This window comes from Macaca fascicularis, chromosome 18 (assembly GCF_037993035.2).
Source record: "Macaca fascicularis isolate 582-1 chromosome 18, T2T-MFA8v1.1".
Classification (NCBI taxonomy): domain Eukaryota; kingdom Metazoa; phylum Chordata; class Mammalia; order Primates; family Cercopithecidae; genus Macaca; species Macaca fascicularis.
In genome coordinates, this window is record NC_088392.1 from 41890190 (window position 1) to 41912578 (window position 22389).

Below are 22389 nucleotides of genomic sequence, written 5' to 3' on the forward strand. Positions count from 1 at the left end.
TTAGTAAACTTTGAAATAAGGTGGTATGAGGCCTCCAATTTTGTTTTTCAAGAATGATTTGGTTATTCTAGTTTTTTTTTTGTTTCCATATGAATTTTACATCGTATGACTTTCTTAACTCTGCTGGAATTTTGGTAGGGATTGCATTGAATCCATATATCAAATTGGAAAGAATGGACATTTAAGCAATATGAGTCTTCCAGTCTATGAACATGGTCTCTCTTTGTTCAGTGTTTTTCATTTTTCTTAGCAATATTTTGTAATTCTTAGTGTTGAGATCTTGAGTATCTTTCTTTAGATATGTAGAAAATATCTGTTGTTTCAAGCATATTTCTTGAAATTTCATTTTCCAAATGTTTTTGCTTGTAGGTAGAAATAGTTTTTGTATGTTGAATTTGCCTCTTGACCCTTTATCTTGAAACCTTGCTAAATTTACTAATTCCAGTGTTTTTGTAGATTCCATGTACTTTTCCATGGAGACAGTCATATCACTGTAGAATAAAGTCAGTTTTATTTATTTCTTTCCAGTCTATCTTTTCTTTGTTGCCTAGTTGTCCTGGCTAGAACATCCAATGCATTACTGAATAGAAAAGGGTAACCGTGGATATCCTTGTCTTATTCCCAGTTGTAAGGGAGAGATTTAATGTTTCTTCATGACATATGATGCTAGCTCTAGGTTTTTAATAGATGTCCTTTTCAGATTGAAGAACGTTCTTTTAGTGTTGCTGGGAGTTTTAAATTATAGATGAGTGTTGAATTAACATTTTCAAATACCTTTTTTCTTGCTCATTTGAGAGAATCATAGGTGTGTTTTCTCCTTTGTACTATAAATGAGGTGCTTGATTTTTGAATGCTAAACCAGTTTTTCTCCTTGGGATAAATCCTGCTTGGTGATGATGACCTTTTCTCTTATGTTGCTGGATGTGATTTGCTAATATTTTGTTAAGGGTTTTTGCATCTAGTAGTAACAGACCTTTGCTATGTATTAGTACGGGATCTTGGGTCCAAGCCAGTTTGTTGTCCCTTTTTAAATATCAGACAGCTGTCGTTTCTCATTGCTCAGCATCTGTGTACCTTTGTCTGGGACTGGTGGTAGCAATGTTTCCTCGCTTCCCCTGGCAGTAGAATGTGGTGGTTATTGTTACAGAGTGAAAGGTATGTTTGTGTGTGGGAGATGGGTGAGTAAGTTGTGCTCCACACATCCCCCAACTCAACAGCACATGTCTTTTGCTCTACTTTTCCCCTTGAGGCAGGGGATCTTTGCTTGCCTTTGGGTTTGGTAGACTTTCCTGCATCTCCCGTCATAGTTGAAGGCATTTGCTTTATACGAGATGCCACCGAGTGGAGAGGAAGGAGCTCTCTCCCATTTTCTGCCTTTTTTCAAGAGCACTCAGTTGAGGCCCTTGGAAAAGAGCTTGCGAATGAGTGCAAATTCTCTTTTCTGTCTGGGGCTCCCAGGAATTCTTAACTGTTGTCCTAGTCCGGCTTTTCATCCTTACTTTTATCTTTAATATTCAGCAGGTTGACCATGAATGTGTTATCTTTCCATATGTGGGTTAGTATCTGTCATCTCTTGAAAAATCTGTGACCATTGTCTCTTCATACATTTTTTTGTTCTCCATTCTCTTTCATCTTCCTCTGGCACTCCAATTAAACCCAACTGACATTTGGTTTTGGATATTCTGAGTTTTTTCCCTACACTGTGTTTTCCCTCTTTGTATTTTAATTTGCATACTTTAATTTGGCCTGTCTGCAGGTTCATGCTTATTTCTGTTAAGCCCATCTAATGATATCTTTAATTTCTAATACTGTATTTTTCATTTCTAACATTTTCCTGTGATCCTCTTTTGTAACTTTGATGTCTGTGATGAAATTTTTTCATTATTCATGTTGCCATCTGTTCCATCAGCTTCTTTAGAATTTTTATTATAGTTATCTGATTTTATTCATGTTTTGACTGTTTGCTACTTCCTGTATCTTGTAATTTTTGAATGAATGCTGAACATTTGTATAAAAACAATGGAGATGGAAGTAAATAATATTTACCTTTAGAAAATGGTCCATCATTTCTTGTGTTGTCCAAGTGTGATTTTGGATCTCATTTTGGTTTATAGCTGAGCCATCAGCTTTCTGAACCATGAGAGATTTCTCTATAGCTCAGCTATCAATTTCTTGGTCATTCTTACTTTCTTTCTCTCCCCCCACCCCCTCTTTCTCTATTGCTGTCTCCAGGCTTTTGTGCCCAGTGAGAGATCTTTCTGCTCTTAATACCTTCCAGAGGTTTCTTTTAGCAATCCTACCCTGTCTTCAAGTTCACTGCTCATTTCAGCCTTGGTGGGTCAATGTCCTGAGTATCTGGGTGAAAGTTTTTCTCATCTCTTCTGTCCTACCCCAGCCCTTGGCAGCTCAATGTCTAGAGTCTCGTGGGATCATCTTTTTCTCACCTTTCTTGCCTGTCCCTCCCCACCACCCCCCATTGAGAGGGTAGATTGTTTGCATTTGTGGGAGATCTTAAGCTCCTTAAGGGATCTCCCTCAGCTTTCCAGCCGTGTCCAACCTTTGACATACTTTTGCAAGTACTTAGTGGAAACCTGTGGGAATGAGTGGTTGGGATGGATGCAGTCTTGCTCTGTGGGATCCTTGCAATTTAATATGTCATGTCAGTGCACATGTAGGCTGGTTTCTTCTTACTTTCATTCATGGCAGGATTATTCCTCATTAGCCACTCCACCAGGAAAGAGACCATCCATGCAGCCTCTCTTCTCTCAAGGCTCTACACTTTGGAATTTAGTTCTACTTAGGCTACTTTGTATCCTTAACTCTCTGGCTCAGAGAGACCATGATTTTGTAGCTTATCTGGCTAGTTTTGATTATTAGAATGAAAGTGATGCTCTGTTGTAACTTTCTACATCCTAATCAGAAGTGGAATTCCTTCTGTGGAATACTTTAAAATATATAGTCTGATAATATATACCTGACACATTTTCTGTTGTTTCATTCTGGTTGATTTTTCTCAGGGCTAGGTTTCTAAATTTTTCCCATTCTTCTCAAATCTTAACTCTCCATCTCTGTCCTCAAGTGGTACGTGATCTTGTGAAATAAAGTCGTAAAATTATTTCAACTCACAGATTTATAGTTGTAAAATACTTACTAAAATGGAATGAGATTATTTTGGGGGATAGGATGTAGTAGTTCTTGGTAGTCCAAGACTCTTAATAAAACAACTAGAAAAGCCAGGTAATTTACAACATTTATATATTTAGATAGAGAACAGTGAGTGTAAAAATGATTAAAGAAAGCAAAATTTTGCAACCTGGGGGAGTACCTTTCACAAGTGAGCTGGGAGAGGTCTGCAGCTGATCGTTGTTTTTCCTGGGTCCAGACTAGAGGAGGCCTTTGGGCTGCAGCCTGAGTGGCAGATTGGAAATATGAGGGGTCTTTAAACACAGAGAACCCCCTCAATATATTCGCTAAATTCCGTAGTTCAACTGGGTGGAAGAGATAAACCAGAATCTCAGAAAAGGAGATTGGGATATTTTCTAGTCCTGTGGTGTTGAGATAAAGATTCTCTAAGGGAAACGACTTGAGAACAATAGGTGAGAGTTGAAAGCGTTTGAGGAAGTGGTGAATACACACTGATGATTTTCAGCACACCCAGTTTCTTCCCCGTAGACATTTGCTAAATTCTGAAGCTGCTTAGGCTAGAGAGCTAAACCAGAAATCTCTTTAAAACAAAGCAATTCTAATAGTATCTAGGTACCTCAAAGATAAGCATCTACTAGCTTTTGAAATAAAAGCTCAGCAGAGTCTCATCCTAGGAACAGGGACAAACCAGAGGTAGTCTCGTTCATAGCAAAACTGCTTCTCAGCAGCGTTCTATGATTCTGGCATTATAGAGGAAGTAGTAAAAGTATATTTATGAAATTGTGTTAAGTGAAGGATGAATAAGGAAGTATCTAGGGTAACCACTAAAAGAAAAGAATGTAACAAATGAATACAGACAAAAATTGGATATAGAATATGTGATAAATTCAAAAGACAAGAAAGAAAATATAAAACAAGCAGACAACTAAATTAGCAATTACATTACATGGAAATGAGCTAAATATTTCAAGTAAATGGCAAAAATTATCAGACTGGACAAATAATAATTACCTAAATATAAGTACCTAGAAAGATTGAGAGAAAATGTTGGGAAAGGATATACCATCCAAATGCTAACTGAAGGAAATAAGTGTGGCTGTACTAATCAGGCAAAGGAGACTTTAATACAATAAACACTAGTAGAAAAAGAGAACTACATTTTATAGTGTAAGCGGATTGATCCACCAGAGTTATCACAATCCTTAATCTGTACCCAGTAAAACAGCCCGGACATCTATCAACCAAAAATTTTATTTTGAACTGAAAGAAACAGACAAATATGCCATCACAGTGGATGCAGGTATATAGGACGTACATACATCACAATTAGCAGGCTTGATCTAATTGTCATATGTAGAACATTGAAACTATTAATGTTGGTATTAACCATCTTTTCCCTTGCACGTGGAAATTGTATTAGAATTGACCATAATCTGGGGCCATAAACAAAGCCTCAACAAATATCATTGATTTTAATAATTGAATATGTTGTTTGTATTATAGTAAATAAAAATAACAAAAAATAACTAGAAAATTCCCAGCTGCCTGGAAATAAAATACTATGCTTATGAAGGACATATGGCTCAAAGAAGAAATTATGATGGCTATTAGAAAATATTTTAAACTGATTGAAAATGAAGATGAACTACAATGATCTGGAATGCTGCTGCTGAAATGCTAAGATGAAATTTATAGCCTTAAATCTATGCATTGGAAAAGAAAGCTTTTTTAAGGAGGTAGAAAAGGAATAGGAAATCAAACCTAAAGACAGTAGAAGTAAGGAAATAATGAAGACAAGAGCAGAAATTAGTGAATAGAAAGTAATTCCTACATAGAGAAAATTGACAAAGCTAAGAAAAAGTTGGTTCTTTGAAAAGATTAATGTAATTGACCACTTAGCAAAACTGATCAAAAGAGGATGGGGAGGGGGAGAGAGAACATAAATTTAAATATTAGGAATGAAAAATGTCACATTACTACGGATCCTACAGTTGTTAAATAGAGGTGTTTATGAACAGTTTATAGAGAATATGGGATAGGGAGAGTAGGCAGAAATTTTGAGTAGTTAGGGCTGGACCATTCAATATGGGTAGGCAATAGCTTTGTGTCACTATTGAGTAGTTGAAATGTGGCTAGTCCTAGTTGAGTTGTCCTGTAAGTGTAAAGTACTCAACAAATTTTATAAACTTAGTATGAAATTTTTTTTTATATTGATTGCATGTTGAAACGATGGCATTTTGGATATGTTGGGTTAAATACATCATTAAAATGCCACCTGTTTCCTTTTACTTTTAAAAATGTCACTAGAAAACTTAAAGTACATATGTGGCTCATATTACATTTTTATAGAGGTTGTTATATTGGCTTTAAGATAGGTACTGTTATCCCTGTTTTACAGCTGAGAAAACTGAGGTGTATAGAGGTTGCCATGCAGCTAGTAAGTGTCATCCTTGGGATTTGAACTTGGCCAACTGGCTTCAGAATCTGTTCTTTGAAGCATTACACTGTGTGTTCTTAAAGCATATTAAGTCATTTTACTATTATTTTTTGCAAATATTGAAGGATTTTTAGTAGTAGGGTGACATGCAGTATGCATTTTAGAAAGCTGTTTGCATCAAAGAAAGAAGATGGAGACTGAAAGACTAGTTAAATGATTTGTAGATTGAGAAAGGAGTTGGAGCTAAATGTGTTATTCTAATGCTGTCTAATGGACTAATTTGTCAGGCACAGATAGCTCCGTTGATTGTATAAAGAGCTCAGCCTTTAATGGCTCTATATAGGTCTCCAGATTAGCTCCAGATTGTTATGTGCAACACAGTATATTGACACAATTAAGTACTTGTTCTCTGGCATCATGCTGCTTGATTCATATCCTAGCGTTGGCACTTAAAAGTTGGGTTATCATGTTGTATTGCTATAAATTGTCCTTTGCATTCATGACACCTTTCTCCCTAATCATCCACATTTTTCCTCCGTTTGGTAACTCCTTTATATGTATTTTTTAGAAATTTTTTTCACTTAACTTGGCGGTTTCTGAGCTCTCCCATATACCAGCTTTTCATTACCACGTGACCAATTTGATCTCTGTGCTAAGCCTCAGACCTTTGTTTCTACCTGCTTATTGGGCACCTCCTGGAGTTTCATAGTCACAGCAAATGTAGCTTGACTAACACAACACTTATGTTCCCCAAATACTTCATATTTTGGCCAATTGTATTTTCATTCAACTGGTTTTTCAAGCAAGAACCTGTAATTTGTAACTTTTTCTTTATCAACTCTGTTCCTTCTGTCTCCCTAATTATCTATTCTTTCCTTTTGTGTATTGCAATTCTCTGCTGGTTGATCTCTGTGCCCTTAGAAATTTACCGCTTCTCCATTCCCCGCTGCCAATACCTTGCTACAAAGGGTTTCTCTTCTTCTATCCATCCCAGCTCAGAAGTGTAGTCTGCAGATGAGTAACATAGATAGGATTTGAGAATAAACAGGTAAATACAGGCACAATAGATGGGCCAAAAAAAAAAAAGAAGAGTAAAAGAAAATTGTTGAATGCAAGAAGGAATGAATAAATGGCAAGCTGCCAAGGAAGTGCAAATGTTTCCTCAGGAAAACCTTTCCTGACACCTAATGCAAAGTTAGGTGGTGTTTCTTTGTGTACCTGTAATTCCCATTGCAATTTCTCTTATTTGTCATGTGTATTTTGATCATGTCAGTCTTCTTCACTAATCATTGACTATCCTGAGAAGAGGGAATATTTTAAAAAAAATTATTCTTCCATGTGGTACAAACCAAAATAATGGAATTATGGAGAGTTTAGAGCAGGAATGCAGTTTGTGTACATTGGAAATGAATCTTAGCATATAATCTATGAAAATTAGCCAGTTCTTTGATGGGAAATAAATTTGCATCTTGTGTTAGGATTTTCTTTAACGTTAAAAATATGTGCAAAGTGAGTTTAAAAACTATTGTCTGATCATTATGATTATTAAGGAACAAACTAATGAAAATGTAAGCATCATTGTTTTCATAAAGATGCACTTTGAAAACTACCATTTCAGTATTTGGGGTGTGTGATGTGAAGACTAGAGACCTCTTTACTTTCTAAAAAGGATGCTTTTGGGACCTTTATTAAATATGACAAATTGAACACGTGTTTTCCTTTATCCTACATCTCACTAAAATTGAAGGCAAAGGAAAGAAAAGAAAAGCGTAAGAGCTAAGGCATGAGAAAGGAAACAGCAGTAAAAGGAGAGGTTACCCAGATCTTGGAATGTGAATCACATGTAGAAATGTCTTAACTGATAGAGCAATACTAGTAAAGCTGAAGTCTTAACTTCCATGAGAGACTACAGGGAAAATAGGGAAGAAAATAATTAAAGAAATAATAAAAAATAAAACTCTTAGAATTGTAGTATCAATTAAGTGCTCAGAACAGTTGATCAGAAAAAGAATAAACACTGCATACCCTCTTAGAACATTATGAAGTTTCAGAATCACAGAGGAGATATTAAGAGCTTCTGGAGCGAAAAAGTTTTTAAGCCCCAATTAAAGGATCAGGAATAAAAGTTACGTAGTACTTATCAGTATTAGTAGTGGAGTCTAGAAAATTGAGGGGATGGTGCTTTCTAAATTCTCTGTGAACTGATAAGGAATGACCTACAGAGAATTAAGCAAAAAAAAAAAAATTCAAGATATACAAAATCAAGGATTATTATGCTACTTTTGTACAGGAATAAGGTGGTGGGAATGTGGATAACTGTGTGTACACATGTTTATATTTGTAAAATGACGCTGAATAGACAAAACAGCTTAATAAAAATAATTCCTATGGAAGAGAAAAGACAAGATACAATTCCTTAAATTAGGAAGAGAAATGATCTGACTTTACTCACTATGCAAATTGTTATTTAGATGAAAATGAAAAAAATATGTGTTAAAAAATTTCTCTCAAGGGCAGGTGAAACCAGACAACAGCTTTTCTCCACAGACTCTGTTTGCCATGGTTTTTTCTTTATTCTTGATTACTTCACACTTGATGCATTTTCCCTTCTTGTAACTGTAGATTTTGCCTCCTGATAGTTATGAAAGTTTAAAACCTGGGGGAGAGTGGGCTTACAGATTTTCAATGTATTTTTGTATAGTCTTTTGAGAGTAGATTGAAGTTCTAAAAAGTAAGAAAACCTTTTTTTGTGAAAATATTTTAATTGACACTATTAAGAGTTTAAAACAGTATTGGTAGTGAAAAATCGTTAAAAGTATCTGATTTTACTTGCAAAATTACTGTATTTTCCCACAAGAGGCGTCCTTATAACATTCTTGTTTTTAGAAGAGTTTGTTTCCATAATTCATTTAAATTCATAAAGATAACATTTTCATGGGTGGAGAAGTCTGTTGGGAAAGTCATAATTTGAATTTCTGTCTCGTTTTGCAGTTTGCTTTCTATGATAAGTTGAAATTATTACTTGATGTTTGATGTTCAAGTTAGTCTCTACATTATCCTTTCAATATCTTTGCTAGGTTCGATACAAGAGGCTGTTTTCCTAGCGTGGCTTGCTGCCTTTGGTAAGAACATGTCGTCCATCTTGCCATTCACTCCGCCAGTTGTGAAGAGACTGCTGGGATGGAAGAAGTCAGCTGGTGGGTCTGGAGGAGCAGGTGGAGGAGAGCAGAATGGGCAGGAAGAAAAGTGGTGTGAGAAAGCAGTGAAAAGTCTGGTGAAGAAGCTTAAGAAAACAGGACGATTAGATGAGCTTGAGAAAGCCATCACCACGCAAAACTGTAATACTAAATGTGTTACCATACCAAGGTAAGTTTCGTTAGATCCCAAGTTTGATCAAATTGTGTCAAGGAATCTGAAGGAAAGTTACTGAATTTGTGTTCCTTTCAAGTTGCCTGTAAAAAAGTGATGATTAAAATACGACTGTTTTTAACCTTGTATAAATTGTTTTTACTAGCTGACTTGTTTTATAAATTATTTTCTTGAATAGTGAGAAGGTTTAATCAAGCTAAATAAGATACTTAGATTTATTATCTTCATTGCCTAAATTTGTATGTTTTCCTTATTTCTGTGATTGAATGATACTTGAATAAAGAATTGAAGCTTTTTCTATCACTAACATAGTAGCAGCCTATAGTTTTCTCCTCCGTTGGTCAAAACGTTCATCAGTCAGAGGTAAAAAGAGGCTGCTCACTTTTTAATGAATTTTATATGGTTTTTCTTTGCGTTACAGCATTACTTCCAAGAAAGAATAGTGTGTTAGAATTTTATATCGTTTTTCTTTGCGTTGCAGCATTACTTCCAAGAAAGAATAGTGTGTTAGAATTTTATATCGTTTTTCTTTGCGTTGCAGCATTACTTCCAAGAAAGAATAGTGTGTTAGAATTTTATATCGTTTTTCTTTGCGTTGCAGCATTACTTCCAAGAAAGAATAGTGTGGTAGGTGGCTTCTTGTATGTGGTAGGCATTAGTCAGAACCTGTCTTAAAGACCTGCCTCTTAGGTTAGGAGGACCTGTTACTTTAAAAGTCTGAAGTTTTCTGAGGATAAATTTAATCATTTACAGATAAGTACCACTGTCATAAGTATTGCTTTTTAATAAAGTGGCACATGTTTTAAAATATGTTTTACTACTTGTGTACATTACAGGTTTTGGGGGGAGTGTTAAGAAATGTTAGAATTCTCTAAAATGATTGTTTGCAGTGTCATAACGTGGGCTAGCATATAGCATGTGAAACCATTCTATTTGACTTTGAACTTTGGGAAGTACACTTTTGATGCTTGTAGATAACAGATCCCAATAACACCAGTACACCCTGTCTGGTTACAAATACTAACAGCAGAATGTTTCTTGCCTTGTTTGGTAGACCATCCATTTCTTTCCCTTACTTGTTTTATGTATATCTTAAAGATTGCTTTTTTTGGTTTGTTCATTTGTTTTACAAATGCTTATTGAGTGTTTGCTGTGTAGAGGCACTGTTTCTAGACATATGGGGGATACAGTGACTAACAAAACACAAAACTCCTGCCTTCCTAAGGGATAGAAATACACAATAAACAAGTAAACAAATTAATTATAATTTGATATGGTAATGAGTGCAAAGAAGACAACCAAATGCGGTGATATGATAGAATGAAGAATTAAAAAGCTCCTTTGGGTTGGATTGTGATGCTTGCGCAGAGCTTCGAGAAGCAGCAGCCAACTGAGGGAAGAGTCTTCTAGGCAGAGGGAAGAGCCAGGGTGAAGACACTGAGGTGAGCTTCTTGTATTAGAGTATTTAAAAGGAGCCCTGTGTAGATGGAGGACAAGACTTGCCCAAAGCTTATGGAGGGCATCCTAGGGTGTGGTGAGAGTTTGAATGTTAGTCTAAATATAACAGGATGCAAGTAAATTTATTCTGATGGATTTTAAAGAGGATCTTACACATTTTTACAAAGATTTTTCTGGCTGCTGAAGAGTGGTATGTGTGTAGTAGGGTAGATGGAAGCAGGAAAATGAGGAGACTGTGAGGAATCTAAATGCAAGGTGATAAGAGACTGGACTGGCGTGGTGGCTGTGCTAGCACACGAAGTAAACAGATTTGGCCTGGGTTTTAGAAGTGGAACTGAGGACTTCCTGGTGAATGGGCTGAGAAGTCCAGCTGTATTTCATTCTTCATTGTGTAGTGTGTGGGATTTCAGTTAGGTAACCATTTATCATATGCCCACTACATGCCTGATATGCTCCTCCTCACTGGAGTTAAGATACAGTGTTTGCTTTTAAACTACTTACTTTCTAGTAAGGGAGATAAACTTAAAAAAAAGAAAAAGATGGTTTCATAAGGCTTGGTAGATGTTATAAAAGAAGTATGCTTTGGGCTATATCCAGAGGAGGCTTGTGGAAAGTTTCCTTCTGGAGGAATACTGGTGCTTTTGAGTTGAGCAGGGTAAAGGAGGAATTAGAAGCCTGTTTCATCACATGTGGTGTGGTGGTATGGAGATTGGCAGGTTGGGGAGGATTGGTGAAGTGTTCCAAACAAGTTGGGTGTCCTTAGAGTTTAAAGTAAGGGATAGCAAATGGCCAGAGTGTGTGTAGGTAGTAAGGTGTCACTGCATGCTGTGCCAGAGTTCACACTTAACCTGAGGGTGACTGGTGAGATTGGGGCCATTAAGTGCCTTAGGGTCTGAAGGCTCAGAAGTCAGATTAATTTGAAGTGCACCGTAGGTTGCAGTGAGAAAACTCCTTATGAGGCTGTCAAGAATGGAGGCCAGGAGACTGGTATCACTTGATCGAAGGGAGCTGTGTGATACAGGCAGAGATAGAGCCATGTTTTTGCACAACTTCAATAAGGCTCAAGTTGCCATTGCAGTGAGGTTATCCACAGAGCAGAGCCTGAGAGAGTCTAATCTTTTAGGGAGGTACAACAGTACTAAAATTGGCCATTGCTGGTATTTAACCTGTGGAGGAGGTAACCTTAGTCATAGCTCTTTTCCTTATTTCCCATTCTTTTTACAGCCTCTTATGGAGATAGAGATCTCTGAGAGCTCATATTCTAGAGCTGCTTCATCATTAAAAACATTTTTTTCTGCCCTTTCACCTGATTAATGAAGTTGAAGTGATAGTTCTCCATTATCTTGTTTTTCACTATTAAAGTTTCCTTGAAGCATAGAAATTTGCCTAATTTGGTGGTTTTTTTAGATGTTGCAAAAATGGAGATTTGTTATTGATCATGGTCTATCAAAAAAATTTTAACTTTTTATACACTGTAGCTTGGTGCCATATATTTTATAAAGCTTATTTTTAGTAGTAGAACAATTAAATTGTGTCACATTATTAGTCATTTCTTAACAGCTAAATATTCTTAAATGTAAGAAATTTAGTTGGAATTCAGGGAGCTCATTTATATGTAGAGTGTAAAAGATGGGAAGCGGCATGGAAAAAGGTCTGTTATGGATAAATCTAAACCTTAGCTTAAACAGAATTATTCAAAATGTGATACACAATGGATTTGTAAGCACGTTTACTCAGAATTTCAAATAAAATGTTAATAAAGTGCCTTTATAGTTTTATAAGCCAAAAAATACAACTCAGTTCAACTAATGAAGAACAGGAAACAAATTGCTTAATTTTAAGAAATGGCAAATGTTTTCTGTTGAAATGTTTACTGAACAGTTCCTCCTCTCTACTCTCAGCCCCTTAATATTAGAGTGGGGTTAAAGTTAGGACAGAAACATAGTCCTGGCTTTGTGTACCTCCCACTCCCTTCATCTCATTACTCTTGTTGCCTCTGGCAGTTTAGAAGCTGTAGTTATAGATATGTCACTGTTGCTTCCTTCCCACCATTTTCTATGGTGACACAGAGTAATTTATAGGTAGAGCTTAACCTCAATAAAAGCTGCAGTGAGCTAAATAATAAAAAATTTCAGGAAGCTTTTTCATCTCAAGCATTTTTGAGTTCGAGGAATGGGAGACCACTTGGTCATGAAGTCAGAATGGCAGTTGAATCAGACATAAGGAAAAAGCTGTCAATATATTATTATCCACAATAAAGCAAAATTGAAATTGCAGTAGGGATGGAGTTCTGTAAAGTTAAAAGTAAGGGACTTTGAAGTGTTAAACATTCTGTAAAGTTATAAGTAAGGGGTGGAGTTCTGTAAAGTTAAAAGTAAGGACTATGGGGTCTAAAATGGCTATTATAATACTGATTATTCATAAATGTATAGGAATGCAAAATTTATTTCCATAAGCATAAATTAAAAGGACTTTCCTAAGGTGGTACTCTGACCATGTAATCATATTTTTGATCTTTCATCCTAAGGAAATAACCAGAATATTGTCAGATTTCTGATGTTCATTTCAGTATCATTTTTTCTTTGTTTCCACCAGTCCATTGGAATCTGTATTGTTTTTAATATGAATTAGAAAAAAACCCAGTCCTAACCTTTAGTTTCTTTAACTCTAATAAAGAACACTTTTTATACCACAATTAAACAAGGATAGCAGAAGACAAGTTTATACCACTCTCTTATAAACATAGATGCAAAAGTCATAAAGTATCAGAAACTAGAATTCAGTGGTTTATTAAAAACAAAACCACAAAAACATAACTAGGCACAGTGACTCACGCCTGTAATCCCAGCACTTTGGGAGGCCGAGGCAGGCAGATCACCTGAGGTCAGGAGTTTAATACTAGCCTGGCCTTGGCAAAACCCCGTCTCTACTGAAAATACAAAAACTAGCTGGATGTGGTCGTGTGCGCCTGTAATCCCAGCTACTCGGGAGGCTGAGGCAGGAGAATTGCTTGAACCCAGGAGGCACAGGTTGCAGTGAGCCTAGATTGAGCCAATGCACTGCAGCCTGGGCGACAAGAGCGAAACTCCGTCTCACAGACACACACACACAAAAATGACTAGGTAATGTTTATTGTTGACATTCAAGGATGACAACTACAGGAAATCTGTTAGTATAAGATACCACATAATCATGTTTAAGAAGCACTTTATGATCCTCATGGATCTAGAAAGGGCTTTCTATAAAATTCACTATGTATATTAACAAATTAGAAATGAGTTTTGTTAGCTCGATAAAGCATACTTCTAAAAATGTTGACACTTAATTATGAAACTTTTAGAGATTAATTGACCAAATTTTTGATTGGTCATACCAAATGAGTATGGATGACCCAGAAAAGTCCTGTAGTTTTTTTCCTAATATTTATATGTAAAAGTGTATCATTTTTATAGTCAGCACAATTAAATGTTTAAATAGGACTTCTGAGCAATTTGATTCTTGCCTTTTTATGACAAGACTATTCTTGTCTCTTTTCTTTGAAGTCAGTTTTTTCTGTTAAAGGGCATTTCTATTTTTTTAGCTTTCTCTTTTGATATTTGTATGTTTATGACTATTTTTTCTTTCAAAAAGTATATTACTAGCCAGACGTGGTGGTGTGCACCTGTAGCCCCAGCTGCTTGGGAGGTTGAGGCAGGAGGGTCACTTGAGCCCAGAAGTTCCAGGCTGCAGTGTGTGGTGATTACATCTGTGAACAGCCACTGCACTCCTTACCAGGCAACATAGTGAGAGGCTGTCCCTTTAAAAAAAAAAAAAAAAGTTGCTTAAAAACATAAAGTAGCATGTACATAACTGAAAAATCAACCGTGATTATACAGTGGAAAAATCAGTCTCCCTCCCACCCCAGTTCGTTTGTCACCCAGTTTTCCTCTGTAGTGAATATTGTATACTAGTGCCTCATGTATCCTTCCAGGATGTTTCTTTTTAATGCTGCCATTAACATTTGGGTTTTGTTTTGCCTCTTACAAACTTTTTTTTTTGAGACAGAGTTTCTCTCTCATTGCCCAGGCTGGAGTGCAATGGCACAATCTCGGTTCACTGCGACCTCTGCCTCCCAGATTCAAGCAATTCTCCTGCCTCAGCCTCCCGAGTAGCTGGGATTACAGGCATGCACCACCATGCCTGCCTGATTTTGTGTTTTTTAGTAGAGACAGGGTTTCTCCATGTTGGTCAGGCTGGTTTCGAACTCCTGACCTCAGATGATCCGCCCGCCTCGGCCTTCCAAAGTGCTGGGATTACAGGCATGAGCCACCATGCCCGGCCACCTCTTACAGACTTTTAAACATCAGAGTAATTGGTAACTTTATGCAGACTGTCTTGGAATAGAGCAATTCTAATTAAAAAAACTGTCATATTTTATTTCTAACTTCATGTTCATACCCTTTGGCTTCTTTAGGTAACCAGGAATAGCTAAAGAGAAGTGTTTTTGAACTCAGTCTGTGGTATTCTTCCATTTTTAAGCGAGTGCTTTTTCGTAATAGGATAATTCTTTCTTCTCATTCATACATAGGCGTGTGTGTGTGTCTGACTGTATCGTAATATGTATGAAGCACTATGGTGGAGGGAACTCTGAATTTCAAGTTTGATAACCTGTTTTTGTGTCAGCTTCTTCAGTATTGATGAGTGTAGATCCTGGGGAATCTGTACTTTTTACTATTCACAGCTGTGAAAGGCAGTAGTGCTATCTGAGTACTTTCACAGTATGACTTTTGGGTCCATTGAAATAATGTAAATGAGCTTCATAAGCTATAAAACATTATAGCTAGGAATATGATCTATTGCTAATATTCAGATATTCTAGGTCTTCGTTTTCTTTCCATTTTTGTTTTTCAAGAGAACTCACATTACATTGTAGACATTAAAATGTATTGTCTCTGCTTAGAAAAAGTTTTTGCCAGGCAACATTTCATGATGTATAATTTAGTTTATTAAATGTATAAAATTTGTGGATAAAGTCAGAACAGCAAAACTTTATAAATATGAATTAGAACTTTGAGGTTATGGGGAATAGGAACCTCTTATCAGCCTTAGCATCCAGTTTGTCATACACTGTTTATAAATGTGAAAGCATTTGTAATGAGGTCGAGTATCATGGGAAACACACTTTGGAAGGCTTTTTGCTAAACCCTGGACCTTGTCTGGTGCCTGCATTTACAGTTAGGTATTTTGAGGGGGCTCCTACTCCAGGACCCTGGTATTCAAAGTCCCTTGTGTATATGATAGCTTCTTAAATGGTACATTTTTATCACTTACCTTACCAGGGAAAATACCTACCTGCCCTAAGACTTTTGCCCTTTATAAAAATTACTGAATTATACCCAAATTAATCAATTTCTGTAATTTTATCATGTAACACTTGATGCAATGAATAATATACCCACTTTTCTTGTGCTATTAAATCAACATATTAGCATCAGGAAAGAGAGTCAACCTCGCTAAAATAGACATTTTAAAAATTACAATAATCTTTTGTTTTCCCAACATCCTTGGTCTGTTTCCAGTCTTTTTTTTTTTCAGATGGAGTCTCGCTCTGTCACTCAGGCTGGAGTGCAGTGGTGTGATCTCGCCTCACTGCAAGCTCCACCTCCCGGGTTCACGTCATTCTCCTGCCTCAGCCTACTGAGTAGCTGGGACTACAGGCACCCACCACCATGCCCAGCTCATTTTTTGTATTTTTAGTAGAGACGGAGCTTCACCATGTTAGCCAGGATGGTCTCGATCTCCTGACCTTGTGATCTGCCCGCCTTGGCCTCCCAAAGTTCTGGGATTACAGGCGTGAGCCACAGGACCCGGCTGTTTCCAGCCTTATCTGGAACCATTCAAGGATACCCAGGTTTTTTTTTTTTTTTTTTTTTTTTTAAAGTATTTACCATCCAGCCCAAAATGTCATACCCAGGCCATTTTTATGTGACTACATTCCGGGGAAAAACCATACTGTTTACTCCTTCCCCTTCCTGTCTTGTGGTAGAGTCCTTCCAGGCCTGTGTGGTCCTCACTGGCAATGTAAGTAAATGTATCACTATCCAAAGTGCCTGAGATAGACAGTACCCATACATGGACTGTGGAGAGGTGAGATAATAGTAAAACAGCAGTTTAGGATATCTTGCTTTAAATCTTCTCTTGTGCTTGGGCTAAAATCAAAACGTCTCGTACAATCTGTTGTTTTCATTTCCTTTTTTTTCTTTTCTTTTTCAATTTAGATATTTTCTGTTGATCTACTTTTGAGTTTACTGGTCCTGTTTTTGTGCTGTATTCAGTCTGTTAAGCCTACGTAAGTTCTTACTTTCAAATATTATATCCTTCAGTTATGGTATGTTCCTTTGATATTACAGATCCCAAATCTGTTGAAATTCTCCATCTATTTTGTCTATTTCCTTAATATATTTATAATAGTTACTTTAAAGTCTTCTGTATGGCAGTTCTAATGTCTGGATCATCTGTTGGTCTGCTTCTGTTATTGTCCATTCTTTCCTTTCTCAAATTTTCCTGCATTTTCATGTCATACAGTATTTATTGTATGCCATATATTGTGTACATTATGTAAAGTTCACCCATAAAGATCTTGCAAACAATGCTTTCCCCAGAGTATTTGACCTTTCCTACCTTTACCAGGTAGATAGAGAGGATGCTCACCTTAATCTAATTAGCAATTGAGCTGGGTGGGGCTAGACTGCCATTTTAATTTGGTTTAGTCTGCCACTGGATTATACCCTTTCTGCAAACAAAGCTTTCCAGGGATTTTGATTGAAAGCTTGTTAGACTGTCACCTAACCCCTGAAACACTGGGAAATTCACTTCTACTTTTTCGAAGTATGAGGTGACTTTCAAAGTATGAGCTCTTTAGCCTCAGCTTTAAGATCTGATGAGTGTCTTGAGGGGCAATACTCATGTGACTGTCAAAAGTTCTACTGTTTTATTCCTCAGAGGTTCTTTCTCAGACCAAGCCTTCAGCCTGCACCTAGAATCTGCACATGACCCCAGGGGAGGAAGTGATAGGCATTTGTCAGTTCACCTAGAAAGCTGCTTTGTTGCAGTTTTAGTTCAGCTGGATCTCATTAGTTTGATAGCTCTCCATTGCCTTTTGAGCAAGTGTTTTTTTTTTTCCCTTCTTTTTTTTCCGCTCTAGTAAGAACATTGGACTGCTGTGACCTGCTTATATTTTACCTGGAAGTGGAACTGTAGCAGAATGTTATAATAGGATCTGTTTTGGTATTTACCAAATCTGATATTTACCCCAAATCTGAGAACAGTAGATTGCCAATAACCTACATTCAAAATTGAGGTGCTATGGCATTCATGATTGCAGAAAAGATACCCTGAGTCAAGCAGTTATACGGTTAAAACCTGTTACTCACCTCTAGGCTGTATAAAGATGATGAGTTCAGGAGAAAGGACCCCATAGTGAAAAGATTTTTGGCGAGAGTAGTACATGTTAAGGTATTTCTCCCTTTTGTTAATCCAATTTGAAGGACTTGACAAGAACTTCTCAGTTTGACAGTGTCTGCTGAGGTTTGACAGAAAAATAGACTGGTACTTGACTTCTGTCTGAAAAAGCCTAGAAAGTGAGATAAAGGCCGGAGCTGCCCCTGTATCAGTAGAATGAAGAAAGGGCACAATGGGAGTGGCCAGCACTTTGTCAGAGTTCGATGGGTCAAAGCTGGAAGAATTACCCCCATGGACTAAGTAGACTTTAGTAAGACATAATAGTTGAAGTTGGCGTCCCTTGAAAGGATCAAGAGGCCATACTTGGTTGGAGGGTCGCAGTGATCCAAGCAGGCCAGCCTGAGAAGTTCCTGCATCAGGAACTAACTGTAGGTGAGAGAGTCTGCATTTAGACTTCCAGCCTCCACAGGACTCCATCACATTACTGTCACAGCAGATCACAGTCCAGCCAGCCACATAAGATTGTGCCCCTTTTCTCTCAGACTCCCTCTTCCTGCTATTTCAGAACCGGGAGGGGCCTTAAGAATAATAGATGGAGAGTATTGGAAGAGGTAGCGCGAAAAGAATTAATGAGATAGTGAGATTTTGGCTTTGCTCTGGCTGGATTTTTAATTTCTGAAAACATTTGCTGTTAATACAGATATCTGGACATGACTGGAAAGTGTTGAAATCTTTTTGAGATTTTGTGTAGACGGGATAAAAGCAGCTTGAGAAGAGCTTGTTGGAGAGCAATGACTAGAGTGGTGGCGGGAGGGAGCTCACTAAGTCTAGCTTGTTTCATGAGCTGTCTGTATCCTCCTTTTGAAAACTGAGAATTCCAAATTTAGTGGTTGCTGGGGACAGGGAGAATATGTGGAGAGAAAAAAGGGATGTTACGTGTGTCTGCATGAAATAAAAGCTTTTTTTTTTTTTTTTTTTTTTTTTGCATATAATCGTGATACCGGTTAAATTAGCCAGTGATGTTTTATTTTCAAATACATGTCACAACTACAGATTTCTTCTATTATCATCATCGTTTTCCGTGAAGCGGTAGGTTAGTCTTTACTCTCAGAATCCAACTTTCAATTCTGTCTTTGGGTTATTATGGGAAGTGCTATGAAATGCTCTTGGTGCTCTTATGAAACTGTGATCACTAATAATACTTAAATTAGAACTGAAATATGTAAGGAGACTTCTCACTAAATCCTTCACCCCAGCCTTTTGTCTTTTAGAACTTTGCTTATCTTTATGGCTATATAATTTCTCTGAAATTTGCTAGGACAGTGGGGATTGGGGGCAGTGAAAGAAGGTTATATTTTTATTTAGGATGATAGGGAAATTGAGAGATACTGAACAAAAATTTATAATGAAGTTAAGTAATTTAAAAGGGTTTTCCTGTAATTTTTATATGATGCCTTATATAATTTGCATCCACAAGTATAAAACATTAATCTATGTGCTTAAACATTTGCCTAAACATTTTAACATGTTATCTAAACATAAACCTCTATGCATAAAAGCAGTTTATCACATTCAGAGTGCTGTACAAATTTGAGTTTTTATTTTGTGGGATGCTAATTTTCAAAAATTGTCAGATTATAAAAACATTTTACCATCAAAGTCAAGTGTTATAAAAGCGTTATATAACTTAAAAAGTTGAATTTCATGGAATCACATTCTGTATTGCAATCATTGCTTTATATTTGATATACAGTCATCCCTTGGTATCCTTGGGATACCCCATATCTCCAAAATCTGGAGACACTCAAGTCTCTTATATAAAATCTCATAGTATTCGCATATAACCTATGTACTTCCACCCCACAAACTTTGTTTTGGAGGTGGCAGGGAGACAGCATCTGGCTCTGTTGCCCAGTGGAGTGCAGTAGTGCAATCTTGGCTTACTGCTATCTCTGCTACCTGGGCTGAGGTGATCCTCTCACCTCACCCTCTTGAATACCTGGGACTACAAGTGCGTGCCACCATGCTAGGCTAATTTTTGTATTTTTGGTAGAGACAGGGTTTCATCATGTTGCCAGGTCTGATCTTGAACTCCTGGGCTCAAGCAATCTGCCTGCCTCAGCCTCCCAAAGTGCTGGGATTACAAGTGTGAGTCACCATGCCCAGCCTGTATTCTTTATTGTTGTATTGCTATTTTATATAGTTTTTCCTCTAGTACTTTCTATCCGTGGATGTGGAATGCACAGATACAGAGACCAACCATGTATTCCAGATTTTATGCACTTATTTTATTATTAGAATGACTTGTTACTTATATTTTATATTTATTTTGTCATTTACGATACTATTTTAATTGTTAAAAACAGTATATATTGGCCAGACACAGTGGCTCATGCCTGTAATCCCAGCACTTTGGGAGGCTGCGACAGGTGGATAACTTGAGGTCATGAGTTCCGAGACCAGCCTGGCCAGCATGGTGAAATCCTGTGTCTACTAAACATACAAAAATTAGCTGGGCCAGGTGGCGTAATTCCAGCTATCCAAGAGGCTGAGGCATGAGAATTGCTTGAACCCAGGAGGTGGAGGTTTCAGTGAGCCAAGATAGTGCCACTGTGCTCCAGCCTGGGTGACAGAGACTGTCTTGGGGGGGAAAGTATATATACACACACACACATATATACACACACACATATATAAAAATATGACTAAATCTAGAAAATCGATAAGCTATGTTATTAAAGTAAATGTACCTGAACCCTTTCAGTGTTAGCTTATTTTTTTTTTAAGTAAAAAGTTTGTATTTGGAAGGGTTTGAAATACTTCGACCATTTTTAGAATTGATATTTAAATCTTTTCAATAGTAGAGACTATTTTATGCATGGGAGATATTTTGTTTTTCAGAGGCAGCAGAAATATGAAGCAGTATCTCGGAGTAGAGTTTTTAATACAGCATTTGGAGGTGGAGGTAGAAAATATTGAGAAAGTTTTTTTTAATCATCACCTGGTCCTTCTTCTAAGAAAGGCTATACTATATCAAAGATGAGTAGACGTGTCAATTTTATTCTCATAGGACTATGTGACTTATAGGAGTGTGATTATGGAAGTTCTGTTGTCTCCCTCTATTTTTTATTTAGTTATTAATATTTGGAAACCTAAGCTGCTTATTTTAATTTGGAAGGGGCTCTCTCAATTTACTTGTCCAAAGAAATTTTCTTTCCTGAGAAAATACCTCTTACGGTGAAATCTTCAGTTTTTATAATTAAACATGTTATGTAAATGTTTTACCTACCTGGGATATACCAGTGTTACTGTTTTAGTTTTGATTTGCTATGTTTATATTACTTGTTTCTTTTTAGTAACTATATATGGGGCGGAGTAATGTTAGTAATTCAGAATGTGGCCTCTGTTTCTACCACTTGCTGGCTGTAGGACCTTAGACATGTTACTTTGTCTCTGTGCTTCCCTTACCTCATTTGTCAAATGGGGACAACAATGCTTCATTCATGGCATTGTTGAAGGATTAAGCAGTTTAATATGTGTAAGAGCTTAGTACATAGGTGGTGCTTATAAGTGTGAACTATATGTGGGATGGGGTTTTATATATAAAATTTGATTTTGGTGTGAAACTAATGATGTCACCTATATTACATGCACCAAGAGGGCATGAAAAGGTTTATTACTCACATAATGATGCTTTCTGGGTAGAGCATGGCAGGCTTCCAAGTTGGTCCAAAAATGACTTGAGAAAGCAGTGATAGGAGACTGGCTTGGGTTTTATGGTGATTAGGGAATGGGGCTGTGAGCTGGTTTTTACACTACATATTCTGAGACTTGCCTGGTTTGAAATTTCCCTAGTATCAACAGGTGGAGCACCTGGGCTTTCTTACCAGCTTGCCCAGATTCGAGGCAGAAGGGGAAGAGGAAATGGTGGGGCTTAAAACCTATCAGCAGTCAAATATCAGAAATGGAGTCGGATTTCTTATTCAACTCAAACAGCATAAATAAGAAGAAAACCACACTTAGATGTATCATGGTCAGACTAATGAAAGAGGGAGTCTTAAAGCTGCTGGTGAAAAATGGCATGCAACATACGAATGACAGGTGATCAGCAACAGAGTCAGAAGATTGTAAAGTGACATCTCTAAATCACCAACATCAGGGTGTCATAACAATAAATTATATCTGCTTAATAAAGGAACTTAAAAATACATGCAACAAAACTGAGTAGAATTAACGGTACAGAATCACAAATCCACAATTGGAGAGTTCAATTAGAACAAAAAAATCAGTAAAGACATAGAAGTTTTAAGTTACATTATTAACTACCTACGTGGTATTTATAGACTACTAAACCCAACATGAGTAGAAATACAAGCGTTTCAAGTGTTCATGGTAACCTCACCAGGAGACTGTTTACAGGGCACAATTCTCAGTCAATTTTAAAAGATTGAAATCCAAAGTATCTTCTCGCCAACAATAGAATAAGAAATTAATACCAATAAGACATCTGTTAAGAAATGGAAATTAAACCTTAAAATTCT

At 36.9% G+C, this 22389-nt stretch overlaps 1 protein-coding gene across 5 annotated transcripts in view; it reads left to right on the top strand.

Moving 5' to 3' along the window:
• Positions 1–22389, top strand: part of SMAD2 (SMAD family member 2) — an 88970-nt gene that overhangs the window by 25412 nt on the left and 41169 nt on the right. For all 5 annotated transcript variants that reach the window (XM_065533861.2, XM_065533863.2, XM_074022342.1 and 2 more), the window contains one exon: positions 8659–8947. In XM_065533861.2, the coding sequence (XP_065389933.1) occupies positions 8712–8947 (236 nt within the window). In that variant the 5' untranslated portion in view covers positions 8659–8711. The remainder of the gene's footprint in view (positions 1–8658; positions 8948–22389) is intronic.